General features: G+C 38.7%; 1 protein-coding gene across 3 annotated transcripts; it reads right to left on the reverse strand.

The window, feature by feature from the left end:
• Positions 1 to 13,554: 13,554 nt before the first annotated feature.
• Positions 13,555 to 26,750, reverse strand: POGLUT3 (protein O-glucosyltransferase 3). Of its 3 annotated transcripts, none has more exons than XM_066570861.1 (9): positions 26,537 to 26,650; positions 22,188 to 22,285; positions 21,584 to 21,781; positions 20,920 to 21,206; positions 19,928 to 20,144; positions 18,401 to 18,597; positions 17,213 to 17,407; positions 16,089 to 16,193; positions 13,555 to 15,260 (listed from the first exon to the last, which is right to left on the reverse strand). In XM_066570861.1, exons 3-9 carry the CDS (start codon positions 21,678 to 21,680, stop codon positions 15,135 to 15,137), a joined length of 1,224 nt encoding a protein of 407 aa, XP_066426958.1. In that variant the 5' UTR covers positions 21,681 to 21,781; positions 22,188 to 22,285; positions 26,537 to 26,650; the 3' UTR covers positions 13,555 to 15,134. The 3 variants fall into 3 exon arrangements, with proteins under 3 accessions (XP_066426958.1, XP_066426959.1, XP_066426953.1); XM_066570862.1 differs by having other exon boundaries at positions 22,188 to 22,282; positions 26,537 to 26,635; XM_066570856.1 differs by lacking the exon at positions 22,188 to 22,285 and having other exon boundaries at positions 26,537 to 26,750.
• Between the last annotated feature and the right edge of the window lie 379 nt (positions 26,751 to 27,129).

Consider the following 27,129-nt stretch of genomic DNA (forward strand, 5'->3'; position numbering starts at 1 on the left):
TTTAAGTAAATGTTACTGAAACAGGTTAAAGATTAAAAAATCCTGGTAATAAAAGCTAGAAATAAAGGACCAGTTTTTAACAACTTTTGCAGCTTTTAGTATAAAGTTTGAGCATTAATTCAGCAATTCTTCTACTGTGCAGAAGCCTTGTGCTGTGCTCTGAAGTAATGTATTCTGAAAAACTAAGTTATTGTAAATTCATTTTGAGCAGGACATTGACATTGGCATTTATAATCAGCAGAGTCCACTATAAAAGCAGCTGACAAGCTGACATTTGCTTTTTCAGTCAGGCAGTGCTTGTTTAGTCAGCTTTTCTGCTGAAATTACAACTTCACATCACAACAGAGTAGGGAAGATACAAACAAATACTAGAAAAATGACCATTTAGTGTTTGTATCCATTGGAAAAAGGTCTTTCTCAGAGAAAAAGAGAACTTACTGGTGCTACATCTGGTCCTGATACGAAATCTGTTTCTACTTCTTGAAAGGGAGTAAAAGCTTCGGTTCCACTGAAGTTATGGTGTGAATATGGATCATATTGTGACTTAATAAACTGGAAGTCTAAACAAGAGTGGAAATGCAAGTAAATAAATAATTTACATCTTTAAAATTCCTCTATACATATACATGCTACAAATCCTTATAACACTAACTTAAAACTTTAAAACAACCAAATAAAATCAAAGCTAGAGACAGTTCTATTTGTGCTGCAGAAATGGAGATACAAGCAAATGAAATTTCCTTAAGATGGCACATCTAACAAGGTAGTTTCTGTAATTATGAGACATATCTGATATCAATTCTCTGGGGTTTGAGTCTTTTTATTTTACTTAATAATTTCCACTTCATATTGTTCCATAGTTTAAAATAAAAAATTATTCCTCAAAAAGTAAGTTTGTTGGCAGATTTTTTCTAGACAACAGTGAGTCCTAAATCACATCAAACCATTTCAATCATCTCAGTGTAAAGGAAAGGAGAATCTGGGCCTTTATATGATTTTGTTTTGGTTTTTAGACTTGCCTCACTACCTTAATCGGTTTATTATGTTGACACACCTATGCATTGCATAATACATAAGTAGATCATACACACTAAGAGCCCCTTTGGCTATGTCAAAACACAGAAACTGATGCCCTATCAGCACACAGCTGTCCTACCAGTGTAATTAAAACCAGTTTTAAATCAATTTATTTAGGTCCGTGAAAAGCACTGTGGTTTCAAACCTCCATGTGACACACATCTCATTGTAATTATCTCTTATCTGTTCACCTTAATTCTGTCATTTACACACAAGGTCTCGTAAAGCACTGACAATACACGAGGGATTGTGTCAAGGCAGACATTATGTACAGAAAGATAAATACAAACCTTTGAGCCTTTGCTCCTCCTCAGGATATGCAACAATTACTTCAAGCAAAAGTGTCCTGTCATCATTCAGCTCCAAATTACCAGCTTTACTTTATGTAAAACATGGAAGTCAGCTTGTGGGCTCCCTGTTTCTCACTGTTCTTCTCAACCACTTTCCTTCTCACTCCTACACTATTTTCTGAGTCTTTGTTGTAATGGCTAGAAAGTACAATTTTTTTTTTTTTTAATTTCAAAAGCCCTTATTGAATATGGCTCTCAGGCTGTCCCTCCCCTGCTTCACTCATTGTTTTCTGGTTTCATTGCAGCATCTGCATTACAGTTGTAGCTGAGGGGTCTTTTTATACCTTGTTGCTATGAAAGAACTACTCATCTCTTAATTATAGGCATGCTTGAAGCTTTTAAAGTTAAATAATGCTTTAAGAATTTGCATGTCTACAAAACAATTTTAAGGAACTAATATGATTGTATTAAAAATATTTTTACATTTCTGTTGCATTTTCCAGTTACTCTTTATTAGAAATATGAGTATCTCAGTATAGGAGTGATCCAATTGACTACACACCAAGGAGTTAAATGGATTTCTTAACTGGAGGAGGAGGCTGTTACAACATGTTCTCTATATAAAATAAGTAATTTACTTTTATTGCTGGCTGTCACAATGCATTTAACATATCCAATTTATGAATAACTCATTATTTTGATATTGGTCTTCCAAGTCTCTCTATGAGGTAACTAGAATTTACTGAAAAATGCATTCTCATCCACTTAGAAACTGCTTCCTTGTTGTAGAGTTGCTCAATATTTTATGATCTGAAAGTGATTTATCCTTGCAGATTTTTGAAAAACAGCTGGTTCCTATTAAAGATTCATGATACCACTCCCATGTATTGATGTATGGCTTTTGTCAGTTTTTTGGGGTTTTTTAACAAGAAGACATTATTTCCTAATATTGGAAGTGTTAAATAGAAAGAAAGTGCTGCAAAGGACTGCATTTGCAGTCATCGATTAATTGCATCTCTCCAAAAAGTACAATCAGAACCAAAATAAACTTAATTCTAAAATAATTAAGTGCACAGGCAGTGGTGTTACAATCTTGCTAAACTAATCCCTATGCCAACAATAAAACACAATAAAATCAGTTAAATCCTTAGAGTAATTCAAAAGTATAGATGTGCCTAATGCTTCATTTTCCTTGTGTATAATTGAATTGCGGTATACTAATTCACTATATTGTAGCATAACCCAAAGTTAAATAAGGAGGAAGAGGTTCGAGACAGAAATCAAATCATTATAGAAGAAAAGCAGAAATTTAGTAAAAATGCCAGACATCTGGGCAACAACCTAGCTTCCTTTCAGCAATTTCAGGTGAGGCAGCCAAAATACTTAGTTAAATAGCTCCAAAGCATTAGATATTTACATAGGACTATGATTTTTCATGTTATTTAAACACCAAAAATCAAGAGACAAGCATTTTATGCCTAAATCAAAGCAGACCCACGTAATAAGATATTTCAAGTAAAAGAACATTTAAGCAACTCATACCATTTTTCAAGTCTCCTTGTAGCACCCATGCCAGAAGCCTACACTCCACAGGTTCCCTCTGTGGCTGCCAGAGCTGGAAAGTTTCTTCCCCAGAGAAATGTTACAAGAGCCAAGATATTAATTGCCCTGCAGAGATCCCAGTTTCTTCCTGCTGACTACAGAATAACCTTGAACAACTCTTCCTGATGTATCTCTGCCAAGGGACCAAAGACAGGTGGAATAAATCTGGCCATCAAGAGTCTGCCATAAGAATCAGGTGTGGCTGAAATCAACAGAGAAACTAAGCTTGAGCTGGGGAAAAAAAAAAAGAACAGCTGTGATTTAGTAAAAGCAGAACCCCCACAAATCTCTAAGTCAATAACACTGCAGAGATTGAGGATTTAGGAATCTAGTTTTATCCACTTGGACTTGCTTTGCTGAACACATTTAGTGAATGCAAATGTTCTTAATGCTTTCGTGCAGTGGCAATTTTGTGCTTCCAGAATGGATACCATAGAGAATTCCCCATATGGTAAAGTGATGCTCACAGTACCTCAGTACCTAGCCTGATTTTGATGACAGTGTCTTATGCAACACCTAGCAACTCTGTCTGCAAGGAAAGATAATGATCTGTAATGCTTGCATCCTACAGAGAAATTAGGTCAGAAAGTATTCTACTGTGAATATTCGGCTCCAATTACTTGGCAGTACTTGCAGAAACAGGCTCTCGATCAGGTTTAGGCCCTTTAGTAGAGAAACTAGAAAACTTGCAAAGCATAGTGAGGTTTCTAGCAGGCAGACAAAGCTGCCTAAAGAACACAGCATCTTTAGTCTCCCAAGAATAAGCAAAGGAAGTCAACTTGGCCTATAAATATTTTCATAATTATCAAGCAGCTTTCAAGTGGCTTGCAAGAGATGAATTCCAGTCCATCATAATTAACTCTAAAAGACAACTGCCTTCTGTGTGCTTAGTTTCTTCTGTTCTTCCTTCCCTTTAGTTTTGCCTTTACTTTGATGTTCAGCTTTGTTTTCCCTTGGATCACAGTTTCGGTTTTCAACCTCACAGTGCATCCGTAACTGTGGGACCCAGAAAAGACTAGGGGCAATCAAAAGTAACTGTCTGAGTTAAATTACTGTAATGAGCCTGATTTTACAACCCTATGCCACAACTACAAAGCAGTGGGACAGCCAGTAGTGGAACCCAACAGGCCACTCACTAGTAGAATGTCCCTTACTTTGCATTGGACTCCCTAACTTGTACAGCCCTCATCTCCTGAGGGTAAATGCTCCTCACCAGAAGAGGAAGATCTGTTCCTCTAACACCTGCAGGTTCTTTGCTGTAAAGGAATATATGGGCATCCTGCAGAGAAGTGCAAATATACAAAAAAAAGGTCTTTCTAACTTACTGTTGTGGAAAAAAGCTGTGAACAGATTTTCCCGCTCTAACCTTAAATAATTTTAGAACTTGAAATGATCTAATAAATCATATTCATGTAAGAGAAACTGAACACATTTTTAGAACAAATATTTAATTTTTATATTAGAATAAGCTAATAGTGAACAAGCTTTTACAGAGAAGTATGTATTGGTATAAGGTACAGTCCCACATTCACTACATAGAAAACAGTTGAAATAGAGCATCTAGATTCCTGAATTTATTTTTCCTAAAAGTAACCACTGGGTGAAACTCAGCTCTTTTTCTCCAGCTTAGAATTTACAGAGATACTCTGAAAAATAGTGGTTTAGTCCTACACAACTTTCTTTTTCAATAAAATTAGCTCATCATATCCACATCCTTTTCTAAGCTAATTCTTTTCTAGCTATAAGTAATTACTTGTGACCCTTGAAGAATCCTTTTCCTCCTCCTTTTTAAGTAGTAAGAGAGGATATGTGTATGGTTGATGAATTAGAGTCATCTGATGGACAAGCAAGCATGTAGGATAGGTCCTCACTTCTGGAAGAGTGACCTCTGTAAGTACATGACCCTGAATTAAAAACAAAAGACATGCACAGAAGGAAAAAAAGGCAGGAATAACAAAAGGCAAAGCAGACAGGAGCAGGTTTGTAATGGTCTTTCACAAGAGCTGGTCCAGAAAACAGACTTGAGTACCATGAGAGAGCAAAAAGGAGATGAGAGGTGAACAGGATACCAGTGAAAGTTTGAGCAGTTCTGTGATCATCCTTGAGGTGGGATACACACAATTTCATGCTCTCAGGCACAGGGCGTGACTCATGGGGTGTCCTGTGCAGGGCCAGCAGCTGGACTCAGTGATCATTGTGGGTCCCTTCCAACTGGCAGCTTTCAAGCAGATCACAGAAAGCCATTCCTGAACAATGAAACTATCCCCATTTTAGATTTCTGAGTCCATGTATCTTTCCACAGTGCTTGTTTTCCCCTCAGCCTGACACTCAGATGTAAGCTGCAACATAAGCTGAAACTCGTGTCATGGCTTGACAAATGTGCTTCCCACCAGCTGGGAATGAGCAGAGAAATCCACCTTTTGCTTTGAGGATCAAGCCAGGAGGAGGGGGTGACTCACAGGGAGCTGGCACTCCCATAGCCAGCCCTGTCTGCTCCAGGCCCAGGGTGTCTCGTGGCTGCCAGGGAGTGACTCTCGGTCATTTTTTCAAAAATTTTGTATTTGTTTACTATGATACTTCTCTTACTGAATAGTTCTAGATTTTAATTTAAAGTTGCATCAAGAACATTCAGGAAGGAGAGCACTGGTGAGTATCTTCCCTATCAGAATATCCAATTACTTAAAGAATAATAAAAGAAAACAATACCTACTGCCAACAAAGTAGATTTTGTTACTGAGTTCAATGACAGTTGTAGACATGCAATTGAATCTCCCAATAGATCCATTTTTAAATGGATGTGTATATCCATTTGTATTTTTATGTAATGTCCATCAGTTTGGTAAGTAAGCAGAATCTCTGTTTCTGAAATCAGAGATTACCAGATAAGCAAATAAATACATTGATTTCTGGATAGCCTGTGACCAGTTAGATATGGTAGCAGCATGTGTGCTACTTTGACTTCCTTTGTCAGTAATGTGAAGACCTGAGAAATAACTATCATATTCACACTGCTGATCCAGCCTCAGGTAATGGGAAATTTTAAATGTATCAGAGAAAGAAGAAACTTTATTTCATTTTAATTTATTAATCCTTCTTATCATGTAGCATATTATCCTGTATTGTTTAATTTATCACAGGCAAAAAAAACTTGAACAAACCAAACCCTAAAGTTTTTTTTTTTATTTTAAAATAAAAAAAGTTATATATGGTTAGTGCTGTTAGATCAGCTAGATGGATAAAACCAGGTAAATAAAAGAGGAGAATGCCTGTACTGATTAAGCGAGGAGATACTCTTCCACAAAACCTGTTGCCTTTTATATAACAAAGAGTTTCAAAATCCTTGATTCAAGAAGAGGACATAAAGCACAGGAGAAAACACACCCTAGATTTGCTGATGATATTGCAACTTCTTTTCAAAGACAAAGACTTTGAAACAGTGATCAAAAAGCTGTGAAAGTAATAGAAAGTCTGTTTGAAAGCAGGCCCGACTACACTCACAAGATAGCTTTTGAAACTACTCAGGCCAGTTGTAAGAGACAACTCTTGCCAGAGGCCCTCATCCCCATCAGTACTCCAAATTAAAATTTATTACAGAAAGCAATTACATGTAATTTAACATTAAATTAAAATGCAAAGCTAAATCCAGACAAGTATTAGTCTGACAATATAGGGAAAACACAAATGTAGGTGCAATATTATACAAATAAGGCAGCTGTAACTATAAATATATGGCATTGTTCCATGGAAAACAGAGAGGACCCTGTAATAAGCATTGGTTTAACTGAAAATACAAGGGCTGATTTCCCTGCTGTGAGTGAATGCTTGATCCTGGGGAAGTGCCAGGAAAGCTGTCACTGCTCTCAGACCTTAAGATATCAGCCAAGGGAATAGCTGCTGGCTCCCTGACGGGAGCAAGTGTTCCTGTGAAGGGAAACACTAGTTTTGTAACTCATGATTTGTTTGCTTTGCTTGCTTTCTTTCCCAAAGGAAAATCTGTCTCAGCAATTAGTGAACTACCGATCATTCATGAATTGATGATTTTTTTCAAGAAGGGGAAGAGGAGAAACTTTATAGGTTCAGATTCAACTCAATATACAATATTTTGTGTGAAAGGGAGCCTTAGCTTCGTTTCATTCTGTCTTCTTTTCAGGAAACCTCTTTTAAGTCTTTGAGCACTATCAGAATATATCCATGTAATCAGAAAATGCTTCTTTCCCACGCAATTGGTGAGTATGGAAAATTTTAACCATTTATTAACTTGGGATAATGTAGTATAGTGATCCACTTCAAGAAGTCTAAAATTATTAATACAGTTAATTAACACAGTTTTGCAGTAAAAGCCAGACCATTTTAAGTGAGAAGCCCCAAAAAATGTCTGAATTTTTTCTTATTAAATTGGGTTACTTAAGTGACCAGTATCATAACATATTTTCTCTTTTTTCTATAGAATTAAGAATTTTTCAGGAACAGACCATTTAGTTCTCAGAAACAAGTAGGAGACTACAATCTGATACGATGCAATTTTCAAGGGCCAGTTTGAGTTCAGTGGGTGCTGATGTTGCCTCCGTTGCCCTGAAAATCACAGTTCATCATTCACATTCATTGGGCTCTTCATATCTGGGCAGAGGTTGTTAAAATTTTACTTGATGGTGTAACCATGAGAAATAATTCTAACTGAGAAGGAACTAAATTTCATCTCCATATCTTCGCCAGTTACACATATAATTTCTTATTTGCTTTAGGGTTTTAGCTGCTCTTGACTAATGATGGAGTGGTTCAAGGGAATTGATTGAGGGGACAAATTGTTAAGTTATCAAGTTCTTAGAAACAGGAAACTGCATAGCTGGATTTAGATGTCCTGTGTCTTAACCCTAAAGATAAACAAGTTAATTTTTCATTTGTCTATGAACAGTAGGCGCTTTTTCCTTAATTTTTCCATTGGTTCAGGTAACCTTCAAGACCTTATCTATTGTTACAAATCTGAATGCACTCAGCAAAAACCCAGTGCTGTTTACTCTAATAGGACCAGAGTCTGGCGTTTCTATGGGAACATAATTTGTATTCCCCATCAGAAGTGATTTTTTTTAATGGCCTCCTTAACAAGATAATCCATCAAGGAACTGGTGACAACTGCACCCTACTTAACAGATCCAGTTTGACAACAATTACACATTACTGCATGTCATCAAGGCAGGGTGTAACTTGATATTAAATATAACAAACACATTTGACAGTGGACCACAGCTGAGAAGGTAGAAGGTGGTGACTTCTGAGCAGAAGAATTGTTTGGCTTTGGGGTAATACTGACTTGGGACTGGAACGGAGAAAAGATCTACTGCATATGAGGGTAGTTCGGCCATCACCAGATTCAAGTAAAGGCTTGAGTTTGTGGATGGTACTCAGAGCTCTGTGCTCATGAAGGACTTCCTGAAGACTTATTTCATTAGATTATTAGGATAGGCACATGATGGTAGAGGAGACCTAGAGGAGACCTCATTCAAACTGTAATTGGCATCTTAAGTGAACATACTGCCTGGTCTGAGTTGATCCATTCAAGTTTAACAGGGAAAAGCCAATTTTTCCCATGTCTCTCTCCATTTTGAAATAAAAGATCCGATTGATAGTGTGTGTTTCTGTGACTGGAATGGAACTGCAATGAGAGAAATATATATTATATATATATAATGCATATACCTTGCAAGAGAGTAAAGCAATAGCTATTAACAGTTCCAGTGAACAATTCACTCTACAAATAGTATTATTAATGTTCAGGAAAAAGTCACAGTTTTTCTGGATCTTTGGGAATATTTTGATTTGAGACAACATTTTATCACAGGGAAATTTGCCATCCCACAGGTAATCAGAATTTGGAAACTATTTCACAAGAAATACTGAGAATCATTCTGCATCTGATCTACATACTACCTGTATTTAAGTATTGCCAAATATTTACAATTGTTAGAAAGTCATAATCTGAATGATCTCTACCAGAGAGTCATAATCTAAGTGATCTTTAAATGCTTGGTGTTTTTAAAGAGTCAAAAGTTAATTTAGTACCAATCAGGTATTTAAAATTCACACCTACATTTCAGCTTCAGTTACAGGAAGTTTGGGATCAGTCTGACTGTTACCTTACAGACACAAATAAATCTTTCAGGGAATAGAGGAAATACCAAGGTCTAAATAATATGGAACGGTTGTAGTGTGAAAAGGCACGCTGGAGTTTGTCAGTGAGGGTTAGTCCACATTTAAAGTCCCTTTGTTCCTAAGGCAGAAGAAAGCAGAATTTATTGGCAGAGATGCAGCTTCTATCAGTAACACACATTCCTGACATTTTCTAAATAACCCACCTTGCCAAAAAAGCCTAAATAAACTTCAGGACATTTGGCAGAGTGAGCTGAATCTCTTCACTACAGGATTTGGCTTGAGTGCTTATGTCAGAGGTATGTCTTCTTAATTCTTCTGTTTCTTATGTTTTAGCAAATAAAATCTTATATAATCCAGGCTCTAAATTTCACTGTTTTGAATTATCTAATCTTGGCTATCACTATCAATGTACAGTAACATAGAATAGTTTGTTCCTGAAATATCCCTTCAAATTAATTTTGCTTATAAAGTGCTTTGCCTTCACTACAAAGAACATACCAATGTATCTGTAACAGGCATCTTTTTTAAAAAGAGTAACAACTTTTACCTGCAGAGTGGTTTTTGTTTGGTTTGGGATAATAATGTTTCTTTTTTTCATTCATCAAATGAAATGAACTGTGCTGACAAAACTACCTTCTTCCTGAGGTAAAAGCTGATGGTCCTGAGCAAAAAAAAAATCATTATTTGGAAGAAAACCCAGTTTTCATTCTAACCTTTTTTCACTCTGAGAGCAGATTTCCATGTAAAAATTATTAAGATACTCAAATATCTTTCTATTGCAACAGTGAAAAATTTGGTGAGAGTAACACGCAAGATGAAATCAGGTGTTGGACGTGCAGGATATGAATGTGGTAGCAACCATTTTAGTTTATCGTGGGTATCAGCCATGAGATGGCAGATCTCTGCAGCTGGAGTGATGAAAATGCTCGTCTGGGCATTTTGGGAGACAAAGAATAACTTAAAGTGTGGCTACTGTTGACCCAAAGATAGGCAAAATCATCTGCTAATGGTAAAAGACCTCTTTGAGTCACATAAACTACAGGGAAAGCTGAGTCTGACAAGTAAAACTTGAATTGATCTTCTTTCACACAGGCTCCATCCAGGAGAACATATTTTGTGGGTTTTCAGCAGGCAGGTTATCATGTCTCACCTGTCCTGAATGGGTAGGCCCTTCTGGCATTCTGCTGAGCTGACTTGAGTCTTGCCACACTATATTGCAAACCTGGGGTACAGATGGATCCTGACTGATTTTTTAGTGTGGGGAGTTGAGAGGGGAATATGTCATGCTCATTCACCAGTGGCCTACAGAGTATGCTGGCATTTAAACATATAGCTTAAAAATACATTAATACATTGGCTGCTTAAAATCAATTACTTTGATGGTTCATAACTGTATTCACAATATTTTACAATTGTCTCATACCTGTAAAGTATAAATGCAGCTTGTTGAAAGAGGTCTTGCACTTTCAGTCCAGGCCTGTAATGCCAAATCAATGTATCTCACTTCTGTCAAATCTTCTGTGTACTGCATGACTAGGATATATTGTGATAATGTATATTAGTAAGGTAAATTATTATATTATACATACTAATATTATAAAAGTAAAATTAATATTAATATGTAACTTCATAGCCTTACAAGCCAACACAAAAATTTGTGCAAAACTTTGTATTAGCAAGGGAGACATAACCACAAATAGTGTCAAAAGTGTCAGCACAGAAAAGCTACGTCACCTCTTGGAGACACTCGAGAGCTGGGTTCATCCTCCTGCTATGTGACTAGATAAATGCTTGTTGTGTGACTAAAAAGCAGTTCTTAGAATAATGAACATCTGGAGGTCACACAGACCAAGCTTCATCTCCTTGGGGATAGCAGTTTAGGATTCTTTTTCCCTTATCTAACTGGAATTTCCCATGATGCAGCTAGTGTCTGTTAGGATTTCTGCTGTGTCCCTCTGAGAAGTCTTTTCTCTCTAAGGCTGACCTAACCCTGCTCACTCAGCTTGTCCTCATACCCTTTATCACCCTGGTGGTCCATGCTGGGTGTCAATGTATTTCTTGTATAGGGGAGTCCAAAACTGAATACAGGACTCCAGCTGCAGCCTCACAACTGCCAAGCACACCTGCCTTGACCTGCTGGCCACACTGCTGCCAGTATACCTCCTGCTTATCACTGCTCACATGATGGGACTCAAGGGATGTGCTACAGATGTTTAAAACTACTTCAAACAAACATGCAAATCATCCTTTTCCCCTTATTCTCACAGCAAAACCCAAAATTAGTGCCATAACTGTCTGCAGTATAGATTTTCCTATTAACAACTCAAACAGAAGCATTGTACTCAAAACTCAAGCATTAGTACTCATATAGCTCATTAAAATCCTATAAAACTTCTCACAGACAAGAAGATTCTCACCGTTAAATCCTGTGAACTTAAACAATATTAATATAAAATCTTGCACTTCATCACCACCCTTACAGAAAAAAATTTTTGCAAAACTACAGTGCTAAAGGAGCTGATAATATCATAGGTTTATATAATGCTTCTTTTCCTTATTATAGTTTCTTTGCAAGCTTCTCAGACGTGCTCCAACAGGTGATGTATGTTTTCCCTGTCAGCTCTCCTCCCTAACTAAATAATTTACTTTGTAATGTAATAAATGTTGGGTGTATGCTTCCCAGCATGGATGTTTGAATCTAACATTCCATCAGACAAGCTTTGATTATAGGGTTTTTAAAATTATGAATCTACAAGGTGGGCCTGGCACAATTCAGTCACGAAACCAGCACACTGGTGATCTTGAGGTAAATATAAAATAATACAGTCTAAAGTATACATGAAACTGTATCTCCTTTATGTATAACAGATCAGGATTTACTCAAGACAAAATTGAGGTTGGGTATTTCCGAATGTGGGTGCCTAAATATATTAGGACATACATAAGACATAAAACCAGTGTTCATTATATGAAGGTTCACTGTTAAGGTTGAAGAAATCTGAAAATAAAGAATCTTAGGTAAAGACTCTGCCTTCCCAACATTACTGGATGTTAAACCCCTCCTCTGCAGATGCCTGTGCTTGAAAACATTGGCCCTGGGACTATACATTATTATAAACTATATACTATTTCAAACAAACAAACCTGCCTCTGTCATCACTGGTAAATCCCTGACAAAAACAGGACAGATTTTATTCTCTATTTAAAAACTGAAATTACTAGAGCAAAATTTAGTCCTGTGGTATGGTAGCAGTTTTCCAAAATTACCACCAACAAGAGATTTCTATACCTTTGGACAGTCACTGTTCAAGAACTACCACAGAATAATACAAAGTCCAGTCTACGTATGCCACTTAAAAATTCTATTTAATGTATGTATTACACTTCACATGCAAAACCAGGTTTTACTCAGTATTTAGCATTTCCTGTAACACACCAGGGTGATGGGTATCATCCTCTCAGCAAACTCACATAGATCTGACATATTTTCTGGCCTGGTGGGGCACTTGTTACGATTGTTCTTCATTAAAATTTAAATTGCATATAGTAGCACCAATGGAAAGAAGAGAGACTTTGCCTTACCTTCTTTTACCTTTGGAAGAGCTATAGCTGTAAACTGAACCAGATTCTCTCAAATTACTATGGACTTGTAGTAAAAGTTCCACCATCTCTCTACTATCTTTTAACTACAGCAAGAAGATCAGTACAGTCATATTTTTCAGGATATTTCTTGCTGTGAGCTATAAAAGCAACTGTAAGGCACTCTGTTGACAAACTAGTCTTCGAAGTGATACTTGTTACAAAAGAAAGGACTTTTTTTGGCAGAGAAGAATTAAGAACAGTTTCTTCCTGTTTTTATGAGGGAAGAAAGGAAGGATAAAATATCTACATTTATTTGTAATTAAAATTTTATCTGATTCTTCTTTCAGTTTGAAAGACTTCTGTTTCAAGCTAGGCAAGTTTTCCTACATAGGTATTTCCAAAGAACCATGAAGTATGTGTCATGACTCCCCCTATTCTCTCTCATTTTAAAAAATACAAATTAATCACTTTTGGACTCTTGATTTGAAATATGTGGAACACTTTGTTTTTCAACCATCTTTTATGCTCACTTGCCTTTGCTGAGCGCATCACCTCCATAAACACTGGTGAATATAAAAAGCACGTGGCATAACGGGTAATTTCCCAAAATAAGATCATGTACAGTAAATATAAATACAGTAAAAAATGACTGTGCACATGGAACAAAAGGAGAGCACATACTCAGTCCTGAGTGTCAGCTTCAGCAACGGAACCCTGTTCCTGAACTTCGATGTAGAAAACTTTATGTCAGATGAGTCGAACACGTATTTATAGACTGAAGTTCCAGAACTGGTTTTCATGCTAAATAAAAATACAACCACTATAAATATGAGTGTCAGAAGCAGAACAAAGAGGATTATGGGTAGAGCAACATGATACAGGTTTATTTCTTAACTGGCATAACGTAATAAATGACTGATGGACAGTTGCACTGACCTCTTAGAAAGACAAAGTTCTTTCCATATTTAGCATACTGCCTTTCTTCCTGTTCTAATGCAGAAATTTAATGCAATTTGCAGTGTAGAACCAAGAATGAAGCCTGCATGATGTGTAGTGCACCAAATCAATCAGACAACTCTACTGTCTTGCAGACATCTCCATTCTTTTTAGTGTAGGGAGAATTCAGTATCCATTAAAGCTTTTATTTGCCTGTAGTGAGTCAGAAGCTGCTCAGGCAGGCTGCACTAGCCAAGATGGAAACACAGAAATGGGTGCTTGTGGGCACTGGTCTTGGTATTGATGTCTCCTTCCAGGACTATTTATGCATTTTGAAGTAGACAAACTTGGACAAAAATCAACAGAGGTATTTGGAGTTGCATCCAGGACTAGGATTCCTCTTCTGCCCCATCCAAAGGCAGACTTTATCACAAAGGTATGACCAGATCCTTCTGCCCTTGTGAATTTTGCATTGCTAGCTTCATGGCTGCAGAAGGCCTGAAAACCTCTTCCACCCTCTGGAAAAAATGGCCTTGAATTAAACCAAGGAGGACAACCAGCTTCCCAGTTGCTTTACATGGACTCTAACTCCTAGACTATTACAAAAGAATTAAACCGAGTTGGTCTAAAACTCTGCTAAATCTAAAGCAAATTTCAGATTTCACGTAGTCCAGAATACTGTGGATGGTATTGCTGAACTAAGATACCAGTGTTTCCCATGGCATGAAATTCCCAAGTCCTTTTGTGGAACTGTGACTACATTTACAGACAGTCACAGGAAGGGAACATGTTTTCAGAGTGGTGACTTGGCACCCAAGGCACTGTGACAGCTAGAGAGTCTGTTTTAAAGCAATATTTAATTCTGGTGATTCATAGCCATAATGCTTATAAACATATTTTTCTAATCTCTCCCCCTGCTCTCCATTTTCCTCTAAAATTGATGAGTGTTATATCATGTTGTCTGTTACCTGTCATAAACCACAAAATAATCTGAAAGCATGACCAGATCCAATATCTGTAAATCTCAAATATTCAGTTTCTTTGTCTAGTTCGAAAGTTGTTTTGCATACAAGAAACAATCTAACACTGAGGTAAACTTTATGAAGAAATCATAACACTGTTTCAATGTATCACAAATGCTCCTTTAGAATAACTTGCACTGACTCATGGCAAGATCTTTTGCGGTGATTAGTTCCTCACAAAACTTCGGTAATAGGTCCCATCTGGAACATGAGCAGCTCTGTGCTCTGCTTCCTGATGATGCAGTACATCAAACAAATCTCCCAGACACTCCCCACTGCAGGCTCACTGTCTGGTGGTGGTCATGGAGCCAAAACTGTGAGAACCAACATTGCAGATCAGAATGAGCAGGAAAAATGGTATGAAAATACAAGAAGAATACATAACTAAGAATGCCTGCTACTGCATAAGAGTCTTAGATTTCACAGCTTAATTCCTATTCCTGCATTTTAAGTGGGTAATTTTCTCCATCCAGTACAGTTATAGATCTTCCCTTAAAGGCTTTTTCCTGTGGCAGCTGCACACTGAGTCCCTGTCATCAGGCTGAGGTACAAGCTCCATTCCATCCCGTATTTCAGGTTTGCTGGCTTGGCGTTCGGCATATTTCTGAAATATGTAAACAACATTTAAGAATGCTATAAGCACCAACATATAATTCAAGAAGCAGAATTTTCCTCCTCCCTTCCACTCAGAAGCCTACCTTTATCCAGGCTCCTTATGCCATTGTTCACAGCCTCTGCACAAGGTGTCTTTGTAACACACCTACTAATGGGCTACATTGCCTCTGAAAACCTCCTGTCATGTTTCTGCCTATTATTATGGTAACTTGGATATTGTCATCATCTGTGCCTAACCACTTTACACAGATAATGCATAAAAATGTCATTTTTGTACACTGAACAGTTCCATCTTTTGTGTTAACCTGTGGCTGGTGAAGTTGACATCTAACTGCACAGCACTACAGGAAAAAGATACTTTCAGAGAGGAGAAACTTTGTTCACTAGAGATTTGCATTTTCTAAGGAAGAAATTACTACTGGGTCTGCTTCATCCCCTACACTCTACTAGTCATACTTCTGGAACTTCTTTTCCATATAGTCATTGTTTTGTAGTACAGTAGCTCAGAAGTATGAAGGGAAAAAGGAAGAAAAGTGGATATACAGATTATCTCCTACAGAGATCTACTGGAAACCAAATACCAAGTGACAATGAAAACAGGGCTGATTGGGGATGGGGGCAAAAAAAAATTTCCTGATTCTGTAAAATAACCATGATGTCAGGTAGATTCTTTTATTAAGAAGCAGGGTTTAGCAAAGCTCTTCACACTGATCTATGAATAACATGTCTGCTAGTGATTTAAGTAAGGACTGAAAATGAAATTTGTAGCATCAGTAGCAGCTGGGGGGAGAGTAATAAAGTGATCTATTGTACTCACCTGGAGCACTTTATAATAGTAGCAGTAAAACCTGTGAGGCTGAAGTAATTCTCTTGCCATTAGTTGTCCTTGTTTAGCAATTTTTCTAGCTTCCTCATCATTTTCCTGGAAAATTCAGATGAAACAAATGAATAACAGAGCAACTCAAAGCCTGACTAGCATTAGAAGTTTTATTAAATGGGCTATTCAAATCTGCAAAATTAACTGCAATTACTGGTAGATTGCAAAGGCATGAATAAAATTGCAGATTTGTTTAAAAATACTGGATTGCTTTTACTGTCACTACTGCTACCTTAGGGCTATCAATAACAACTTTCATGACTAACTGTACAATTTTGAAAATTCAATTGATTACCGCTCTACCATTTTGTCGAAGCCTCAAGTCTCTTCAAAATCAGTTCTGATATCTCCCAGACCTACTTAGTTTTACAGAGAACCAAAACCACAGCTCTTGTCCTCTCCAATGCAATGGAATTCAATGTATTTTTAAAAATAAGTGCATGAATTCATGTACTTATTCTCAAGCTTTTTAGGTCTATGTTGCAAAGATTTTAGTACTCTCCTCTGATTCCTTAGGTAGAATTACAGTACTCTCAGAAAAGAAACTCTTCCTGTATTTTTTTATCGTTAACAGCACTTTGACTTAAAGCAGAAATGGTGTTTTCAATCACAGAATTGTATCTGTTTGCTTACAGGATCCCAGTCTCCCACTCTCAGCGTGTTACAGAGAGCAGCAATTTTCTGTACATTCCAAACAGAACATGCAGTAACTTCTGCTCTAGTCAGGGCCTAGAAAAGCTATAGCATTAATTAAGTAGTATCTAGGAATCTGGTTGTTTCTTTCACAATTACCTTAGACAGTATGCTAAGGCTCTGACTCATGAACTCTTCTGCCCATACTTAAAATGAACACTTAAGTACTGCCCTAAATAGAGATGGTTATTTCAAATAAGGCCTTCCCATTTTATACTAACAACAAAATGTACTTCCTTTATTCCAGGCTCTCAATACAGTTCATGCAATATATATATATATATGTGTGTGTGTGTGTGTAAATACAAAAAAAGAGACTATTAAGATAAATTTGTTTATCACTTTAAACTTAAATCAATAATGGAACTTACCTTAGCCCATTTTATTTTGTCTAGCAAGTCCTCTAAGTTTCTCTTAACTGGTACATAATGTTTCCAAGGTTTTAATCCAATATAAAAGTGTTCATAGTACTGGGAATCTTGCTTCAACACCAGGCTGTCACCCAGCAAGAGGTATGGAAACCTGTAAGCTGCTACGGTGCCATCTACATTCACTTGGTATTTGTACTACAGTGTGAAGAGAGAGGAAAAAAGGTGAAATGTTTTGTACCAGAATGAGAACAATGACTGTACAAATTATTATTTTAACAGTCAAGAAGTAATCATGTTTATTCATTTTCATCTTCAAACTCATTTCAGTGTTAAGCATGTGTAGTTTCATGGTCTTCTGGATAATATAATGGAAAAAGGATTTGTTTTCAACATGAGGCTGACAGTCAAGAACCTTTGTGTCAGTCAAGAACCTTTGTGTCACATGATCTGCCTGATGGGTGTCTTATTGAAGTGTCCTGGGATAGAGCAAGGGCTACAGCAGGGAAGGAAATAAAACTAATCTATACTTCAAACAGAGTAAATTTATTCTGACTTAATATTATTATATAGAACAACCTGAAACATATTATTATATAAAATAAGCTGAAACATAATACTAGAAATAACCATGAATGTCATGCTTTGGCAGATGTTCTTGGCTGTTACAGCATTTCTGAAATACTGAACTTCAGAACAGAATTTCAATTGCTATATATTATAATGACTTTATACAGGATTCTGTCCCCTTTATTTTTTTTATTTCTCTTGCAGTAGAATTCGTATGTTAAAGTACAACAAAAATACTCATCTATTTTTCTAATTTGTTACTATAAAGACTCTTTCAGATATCCATAGTGTACTTGAAATGGCTGTAAATTGTGTCCGTTGTTTTCATATTACCCCAAATCAAAGAAACCCTGATGGTGAGAAATCCAGTCTATTAAAACAAAAAAATAAGCCAAGATGTCTCTCTGAAGGTCTTTCTTGGCTTTCTCTACAAGTGTGTCACACTAGGAAATGGATTACAGGTGGTTTATCTACTCTGCATGGACCTGTGCTCCTACAGCAGCATAATTGTTTTGTTTACTGAAAAGAATTAACAAAAATAAGCTTTGTCTTTTCAGCTGAAATTAATTATTTGAAATAATTAATTTCAAAATAAATCCGAAACTATAATTTGATTACTACCTTAAAGAAGTCAAAGAAGCCCATCAGCTGAGCCTTCCCCAGCTCTTTTTCTTTTTCTCTGAAGAAGAAATACCCAGTTATTCCAGCATCTAGTAGTTCTGGATTTTCCTTGGATAACTTGACAAGATGGAGACGTTCTTCTCGGCTGTCTCGACCTCTGAATAAAGCCCGCTCGGTTTTGTTTTCCCAGAAGGGTCCTATGAGCAGTGAGTGATAAGACAAAAGCAAACAGCAGTGAAATGTTTAGGATCCGTTCAAGGCAAATAAGGAATTTGCTTTGACAGTGGTATTACACTTGGAGACATGGTAGGAACAAGCATGGTTTCCCATAACCACTTATTAATCACAGGGTTAAACTCCCAATTCTGGTTTGAATTTTGGGATGAGAAACTCATACAAGGAAAATTGGAGAATTTCTTTTCCAGTCAACAATTTTGTATTTCAATAACTTCAACTATCTTGAAAGCTACCTAAGGGATTATAATAAAATACGTAAGGAAAATGCTAATAATTAAAGCAATTCTCCATCCATAAAGTCTGCCACAATAACCTAATTTCTTTAGTAAAATCCACTTCTGTTACCCAGCAGTTTAGGAGCTCATTGAAGAACCACTTAATGATGCCTTAAAAAAGAAAATAAATGGCTATGTTGTGTCCTCTAAATACTTAGCAAGAGTCTGAAAGATGTAATCTCTGCTTACTGCATTAATTATGCCCTTCCTCACCTTTCTGCTAAAAATTTCCCTTAAGGATCTAATAAATGCTGTAGTCTCTTACTGTCTCCTAATTGGAAAAGCAGCTGTACTAAATCAGTAAACACACAATGCCTCTAACTGATCATTTAGTTGAAATATTTAATTTAAAAACTAATAAAGAGGAACTGAGAACTAATTAAATAAAAAGAAGTAACTTTCCACTCCAGTTTTACTCCTTAGGTACTGCTTATGCCATTTGTTTGATCCCTAAGAATTCTTTAATTCCCTGAGGGGGAAGAAGACACCTGTCAGTAAAGCTGACTCCTCTTTCAAAGCCAGAAAAGCAATTCAAGAGATCTTACTTTTAGGTATTTCTTCATATAGACAATGTTTTCTAATTTGAGAGAGGCTGCAGCATAGTATCAGCTTACTTCTTTCAGGATTCAAATTAAGTTTTTGTAAATAGAACACTGGGCCACAAGACAGTCAGGAAAAGGGCTAGTGTTTGATTAGTGTTTGAGTCCTTTACTGAGGAAAAAGGCCTTTTAATTTCATTTAGTTTTCCTTTGCCAGGTCACAGTAGGCATCTTCTGGATACCTCTAATGTAAAATTCACATTTATTGCAAACTGGACTTCTTAAATTTTGGTTCTAAATTATACACCTGCTTAGTGGCAGTGTTGAGAAGTGTTTGCAATCTGTGAAGACTAAGCTGCTTGTACTCAGAGATGTCCCAGGGCACTTGTAACTGAAGACTTCAACACATTTGAATGCAACTTGCTTCTCTGATGGAAATCACAAATTTCTTTTTAAACCCTCAGTCTCTAACTGACCTGTATGTCCTTGAATGGAAAGGAGATCATTGGTGACGCCACGCAGGGTTTCCAGAGTTGAGTGGGTTACATCATATGTTGGCAGGATGATATCTCTGGAATCCACAGAGCCACACCAGGAGATGACAGGTACAGGCCCAGGTGTATCATTAACCTTCCTGTGCTCAACTGGCCAGTCTCCAACATTGAGATAAAACTCCACGTCAGGAAGACGAACCTAGATGTGTACCCAAGAAAGGATAATAACACAGAGAAGCTGTCACTCTTACATCTGTTCCTCAGTTCTCTCATGTCACGCACTCAGTGCACCTACTGGATAGTTCATAGATTTAGCTGGGCTTAATGCACGAATTCCAAGCTTTTTCCCTGCAAGGAAGTTTGAAAGGAACACCCAGAGGCCAGTAGACAGCTCCCAGTTGGGCCTTAGCCCTTGGAGCTTTCCAAGCATTTCCATTACTGCCAGGAGCAGCCCCCACACATTACTCCTAACACCCAGTGTTGTCTTGATGGAATGTCAAATCTTACTTTAGATTTTTTTTTATCTTTACTTTACATTTGAAGATACAACAACAATTGCAGTACTGCCATATTTAAATATGTTTAGCCTGGATAAGAGATGACTGAGAAGGGATCTTGTCAATGCTCACAAATGTCTTAAGGGCAGCTGTCAAGAGGATGGGGCCAGACTCTTTCCAATGGTGCTCAGCAACATGACAAGGGGGAGACAAGCATATACTTAAACACAGGAAGTGCCATCTGAATAAGAGGGAAAACTTCCTTATTGTGAGGAAGATGGGGCCATGCAACAGACTGCCCAGACAGGCTGTGGATATTCAAAACCCACCCTGGAGATGATCTTGTGCAACCAGATCTGGGTGAACCTGCTTCAGCAGGGGAGTTGGACTAGATGTTCTCCAGAGGTCCCTTCCCACCCCAACCACTCTGTGGTTCTGTGATATTGCCTTAATATGTGACATGATCCAAAGCAGTACCTTCCTGGCCAGTGACAGGAACATTTCATCGGAGAACATCTTGAAGTCTGTGTACTTCCCTAGGGAGCGCCGGTAGATGTGATTATCCAGGATAGTGTAATGGACAATAGCACCTCCTGTTTGGCTGAACTTGGCTGGGATTTCCTTGAGCATTCGCTGCAGGTCAATGGTGGGAAATGAAGTGAAGTCTTTTGTAATCTGAGGCTCTTGGGATGGACAGGACATCATGTCCTGCCAGACCTCAGGGTCTTCTACAGGACAGTCACAGTATTCATGATAAACTGGTTCTGTGGAAAACAAAGCACCCAGGGTCTGTATTCGTGATTCTACAGCACACATAATTTATACATTACAGTGGCTTGGCATTTTTATACCATGCTTTCTACAGTTTTCTTAGGAAATCATCCTTCCTATAACTTCTGGAATTTTGCAGTGTAACTGAAAAAACAGCAACATTCTTCTCTTTTCAGAAATACAAGACTTTGTGTTATCAGGGTGAAATTATTCTGCTAAATGAAAGTCCATTTCTGTGAACCTGCCAAGCACATGGGGGACTCAGAACTGTTTGAGCTGTCCACAGCTACCACAGCCCACATACTGCAGTTTGAAATATACCCTAATTCAGAACTTTGACACATTACATTATAACAAAAAATACCCTTACCTTTCAAAATATAAGGTGATTGAGCCACATGCTGATCACCATAAAGTATCTCAATTTTCAAGCCTTTTGTGACACTTCCATACATCCGATAACGCATAAGGAATGTACCATCATTTCTATCCAAAGGCCAAGGTGTGTAAATTCTGGTGACTTCTTTTGGAGAAAGTGCTTTAATTACCACTTTAAACTGTGTTCTTCCTGGCAAGAGGAAAATAAAACCAGACAAAATCACTTTAAGCTTTTAGAATTACATCTGGTAAATAAAGGTAAGGAGCAAACTCCACTGAATTAAGACCATGGAATTTAATTTATTTTTCAGTACAATTTTTTAATTATACCAAGTTGGCAAAACTAGTTTCCAGTGATGAAATATCACCCTACCAAATATTCTTAGTCGTTGCACACCTCTAAATAGAAAACCTGCAGGTGTAGATAGAAAGTTAAATATTTGATTATAAGACAGAAGGAAAAGCTAACAGTATTTTGAAGCTAAGATTAGGTTTTATTCTAAGTTTTCAAATTAGTGCTCTGAGGACCAATAATTTCCTCTAGAGTAAGAAAGACAGGAAACCAAGTTAAAGTAACAGGAGAAAAGAATACTTGCCAGCTTGTGGAAAGGCAGTTGCAGCATGCAGGAGTCACATACAAATTGTTCAGCTTTGGGCTGCTGCTGACTGTCTTGCACATTTAAAGTCCCAGCTACTGAAAAGCAGTGACAAGAGAATGATAGTAGAGATGTTCCCTGGACATCTGTCTGACCTGTGCTTAAAGATCACCAGCATTTCATCATTAATGCACTAAGATATGGAATAATTTATGGACAATATGAGTATGCATAAACATAAATCTGTTATAGTCTTTAGTTCTATCACAAGTGGTCATTGCCAACTTTATTAATTAAAAAAAAAAGAGGGGGACAAATTATTCACGAAGTGTGACAGTCTAAGCATTGTGAACCAAACAAATACAATGAATGCTACCACCAAGTCACATACAGAAATAAATGAAACTGAAAAAATCCAGAAAAAATCAAGATCTAACTAAAATCTGAATATGTCCCAACAGCACTAAATGGTTGAGATGTCAAAGTTATATTTTGCATCCACAGAAAAATACACTGATGTGGTAAGTACCAGTCTTTTAATGATTAATCATGTCTTCCTTAGATCACTGGGTCTTGAAATTGGATTCAAGTCAAATACTGTGCAAGAATATTCAGATTAAATGACTCTCCAAAAGGAATGAATATCTCTGCCTCTAAAGGTCACTGCAAGTCACAAACTTGCTTCAAAGTAGCTGACTTCAACCAAGTACCCTCTCCCTATGACTATCACCTAGTATTATTTATATGAAGAAGCATTCAAATCCAGAGTATGTCATGAGGTTCACATAGAAAACTGTTTCCTGTTGGTATCACGTCTTTGTCTCCTTGTACCCATTTTATTAAACAGCATTTTTACTGGGTATAGTGATTTCCCACTGAAGAAAAGTAAGTTTTCAGCTGTCATAAAAATAAGTGAATATTGTGAAATCAAAAGTCAAATATTACTGAATTTTAGATCCTTGTCCTCACCTACAGGAAGTAACTAAGTGGGTCTTTTCCCCTGCTGGTTATGTACGTCCTGCCCGAGACATGAGGAGCCCTTGATCTGCCCAGAGGATATGTTAGGTTTAGTTGGTGGCACTTCAGACATAGGAATCATTTGATAAGGGAAGTGACTGATAACAAAGCTCTCTAGGAAAAAGCTAACTCCAGTGAAAGTGAAGGGGAAGAAAAATGAGACTGAGTATCTCATGTAAGTACACATAATTCATTGGAGGAAACAGACTTCTTGTTTGTCATTTACAACATTGATTGTGTAATGGGGCCAAAGCCTCCATGGTATACTTAATCATGACATCTTTTTGCTGATTTTTATTTTTTATTTGGAGGAAGTTACCATGGTGCTTTCACTCATGGTTTTTTTTTTTTTTGTTTCTCACAATCCAAAGGAATTATAAAAGAAAAATGTGTCCTTGTTGAATTTGCACCAGCAGTACTTCTCTGTTGCCCTGAAAACATGTCTGGGACAGCATTTTAAGTACAAAATAATTTCCCAGTACTAAAGAGAGACTAAAATATAGACACAGTCAAAATAGGATACTTTAAGAAATGCAGATAATGACACCTGCTTTACGCATTTTTTTTTCTTGCAGCTTGCAAAAGAGGTATGCCATGCCAACAAGTGGTAAAATGGAGGGAAAGAAGGAAAAGGTAAGAAGACACAAAAAAACCTAGTTACCCTATTTCTGACATGGATGCTGAAGAGAAATTAGAAGATCTGAAAAGAAGATTTTTTTTGATTCAACTGTTTTACTGGAATTGTTGCTGGTTACTTTCACAGATGGAAATCACAAAATTGACGGACTCACTAAAGGGACACACAAATGATTAGCCTGTACTTTCAGAGAGCTGCAAGAGCATATATCCAGTAACAAACAAATACAGGTCTTGTGTGTGAGCATCACAAAAGCCCAGGGATCAAAGACCCAAATGGAGGTCCTGCAGTGCCCAGGTAAGAAGGTGAGTGAACTGAAATGTACAACTCTGTTTGGCAGCACTGGAACGAGAGCTGGAAGAAGCATGCCCTGCTCTTTGAAAGCATTTGGTGAAACCTGCAAGAATACCTGGGAGGCCTTGAAAAATATTTATTAGCACAGTATCATCTAAACAACAGATAACCTGAACAGATGATCAAAGATCATCTGAACAACAGTTAACAGCTGATTTTATCATGGTCAATAGTATAAAAAGACATGGTTAGCTGTTGTTAAACCAAGGATAAAACCCAGCAGAAAAGAAGGATAAGGCTTATCCAAGTAGCCAAAGGAAAAAAATCTATGCAGTTTACACTAAAAGAAAGTTCTGTATTTTCAGCAGGGATTTTCTTAATCTTTGAAATAATTTTCCTAGGGAAAGAATGAATTCTGCATCATTCAACATCCTCCTACAAGGCAGGTCAAACAGTTACAGCCTCTGGGCTGAAATTCCAGTGTAATGTGCAAGGGTGCATATCAATTCTGGTGAACAGACTAGATTTTCAGAAAACAATTCTGGATTTAAAATCTACTTATTATGCTATACAAGTTTTATAATGGATCCCAGTAAGTCCTGACCCACTTGACCGAAATTCTAATGCACACAAAAACCAATTTAATAGATTTGGACACATTTCACAAATGTGATGCCTTAACTGTAGCTCTGCTGCTCTGATCACAGTGTTCCTGTTTTGCAATGGGGGTGATAATGTCAATTTTTTGCTATCTCAACAGGTATATTTTGAGATGTTTTTAGTTTATGTTGGAGAGTGGTGCCTGAATGTATATTGTTAATTGTAATTCTTAATGACATTTTACAGATTTGAACATTTTAAATCATTAGAGAACAGAAGTTTATACCCAGGGTCTCTACGAATACTTTAAACAGTGCTCATGCATTGAATATAATCAACTCTACCACTAATTTTTTTAAGGATCCTTGGCACCCTCCTAAACAGTTCTTGGCATGGGACAGCAGTTAGCACAGGCCAAGGCAGCAGCTCTTCTCTGCTGGCAGCACTCATGCTCTGTCTTTGACTGGAGGCCACAGCAGGTCATGGGATGAATGGAGATCACTCCAAGCCAGACGGCATTGGGACTTGGAAACTATCCTGGGACACTGAATTTATTAACATAAATATGAACACACACAAACACATTGCGTGTTTCAAAACTAGTTTCTCAGTACCCATGTCCTCCCAGTTTATCTTGGAGGACCTACACCAGCATGAGAATCCAACTGAACTTCACACCTTTTCACCTTTAGTGACCTCTTGTTTGAACCCAGGGCTCTCCCTGTGCAGCTGCTATCAGCCTCTACCCCACTGGCAGTGAGCGTGCAGCTGCATTCTGGACTGCAATTACAAAACTGTGCTGACATCCAGCACCAAGCTGCAACAGCAGATGGAGATAGCCCAGACCTGAAATATCTGAAGTATCCACACTCCTGTCAGACTAAAGACATCCCCTGTATAATATATGGCTACTCCTTAATTCTGCAAGCAGGAGCTTTCTAACTGACAAGACATGAAGTGGCCGTGCATACTTGGTAGCTGCCCTCTCAGTACCATCTCTGTGAACAGTAAATAATACACAGTAAATTAAATAGCTTCTACCCCATGTAAATTAGCGACACAGGATTTCCTCTGGGGCTATCTCAGGGTTATCTTCTATCTATGGAATCTGTGACACCAAAGTAATTTTTATTCCAAATTTAAACTATTAATATAGAGTGTGTGGAGTTGACTTGCAGCAGCAAACAGCTGACTGCCATCATACCACTGGCCTGCAAGAACCAGCCCAATTCCCACCCTCAGGAGAAGTGTCGTGGGATGGTTTGTACTTGTGCTGAGTAAACAAAAATGAAAATTACTCCTTAACGGAACAGCAGAAGGATAACAGAGCCCAGAGGGCTCTGCTGACTGAGACACAAATTTTAAGCAACTGGTGTGTGTGCAGCATTAAAAGTAATTACGTTACCACTTCCCAGCTGTGCACTGGGAATCTACGGCCACTAACTCCAGGAAGACAGGTTCTTTCTGAGCTTACGGTTTTTTGCAGTAAATTCCAAACTGTTTAGAGCAGACTACTGGCGAGAGCAGCGGAGGCACTGGGCAGCACCAGAAGAAAGGAGGGCTCGGACCATGTGCTCTCTTGCCATCCTGGCTGTCCCGGGCGCTGCGGGACCGGGCGCGGGGGGCAGCCCGGGCACAGCCACCGCACGTAACGGGGGAGGGAGGGAAGGAAGGAAGGAAGCAAGGAGGAGGGGAAGAGGGCAAGGGCTGAGCACCTCCAGCCAGGTTCTGCAGCGAAACCGCGGCCCGGGGTAGGGTCTCCATTCCTGCCCCTGCCCGCCCCGGAGCACACGAACGGTACCTGGCGGGGAGCGGGAGAAGTTCCGTCCGGCCGCGCTGACCGCCTGGATGTAGAAGTACCGCACGGGCACGGTGAGCCCCGCTTCCAGCCCGGGGCCCCACGCCAGGCTGCGCTCGGCGCTGACGGGGTCCACGGGGTCCACCGACTCCGCCGGTTGCAGCAGCGGCCCCGCGGCGCCCAGCAGCAGCAGCGGCAGCAGCCCGCAACCCCCCATGGCCCCGCCGGCCCCCACCGCGCCCGCTCGGAGGGGTCCGGGGCCTCCTCGGGCCCTGCGCGGCGCCCGCCCGCTCCCCGCCCCGCGGGGCGGCCCGACGGCGCCGGGGCCGGGCAGAGCCTGAGGGAGGCGAGCAGAGGGCCGGGCTTTCTCCGGGCGGCTGATTCCGCCTTTCCCGGTTCTCCTCCTCCTCCGGGCTGTCCCGCGATGTCCCCAGGGAGGTCGGGGGGTAAGAGCCCAGCCCAGCCCAGCCCAGCCCGTGTGCGCCGGACCGCCGGCGGGAGCGAGCCCTGCCCGCGGGGCTCAGGCACAGGAGCGGGTTCGGAGCCGTGCAGTTCCCCGGAGCCGCGGGAAATACAGCACTGTGAGAGTGCTGGGA

This window comes from Molothrus aeneus, chromosome 2 (assembly GCF_037042795.1).
Source record: "Molothrus aeneus isolate 106 chromosome 2, BPBGC_Maene_1.0, whole genome shotgun sequence".
NCBI lineage: Eukaryota > Metazoa > Chordata > Aves > Passeriformes > Icteridae > Molothrus > Molothrus aeneus.

What these genes read in the sequence shown, in the direction of transcription:
- POGLUT3 (XM_066570856.1), bottom strand. Translation starts at nt 26,750, where the DNA reads ATGGGGGGTTGCGGGCTGCTGCCGCTGCTGCTGCTGGGCGCCGCGGGG. An exon ending in ATCACCTTATATTTTGAAAG is followed by an intron (nt 21,207 to 21,583) that starts GTAAGGGTATTT and finishes TGTTTTCCACAG; the next exon opens with AACCAGTTTATCATGAATAC. An exon ending in TCCTGTCACTGGCCAGGAAG is followed by an intron (nt 20,145 to 20,919) that starts GTACTGCTTTGG and finishes GTACACATCTAG; the next exon opens with GTTCGTCTTCCTGACGTGGA.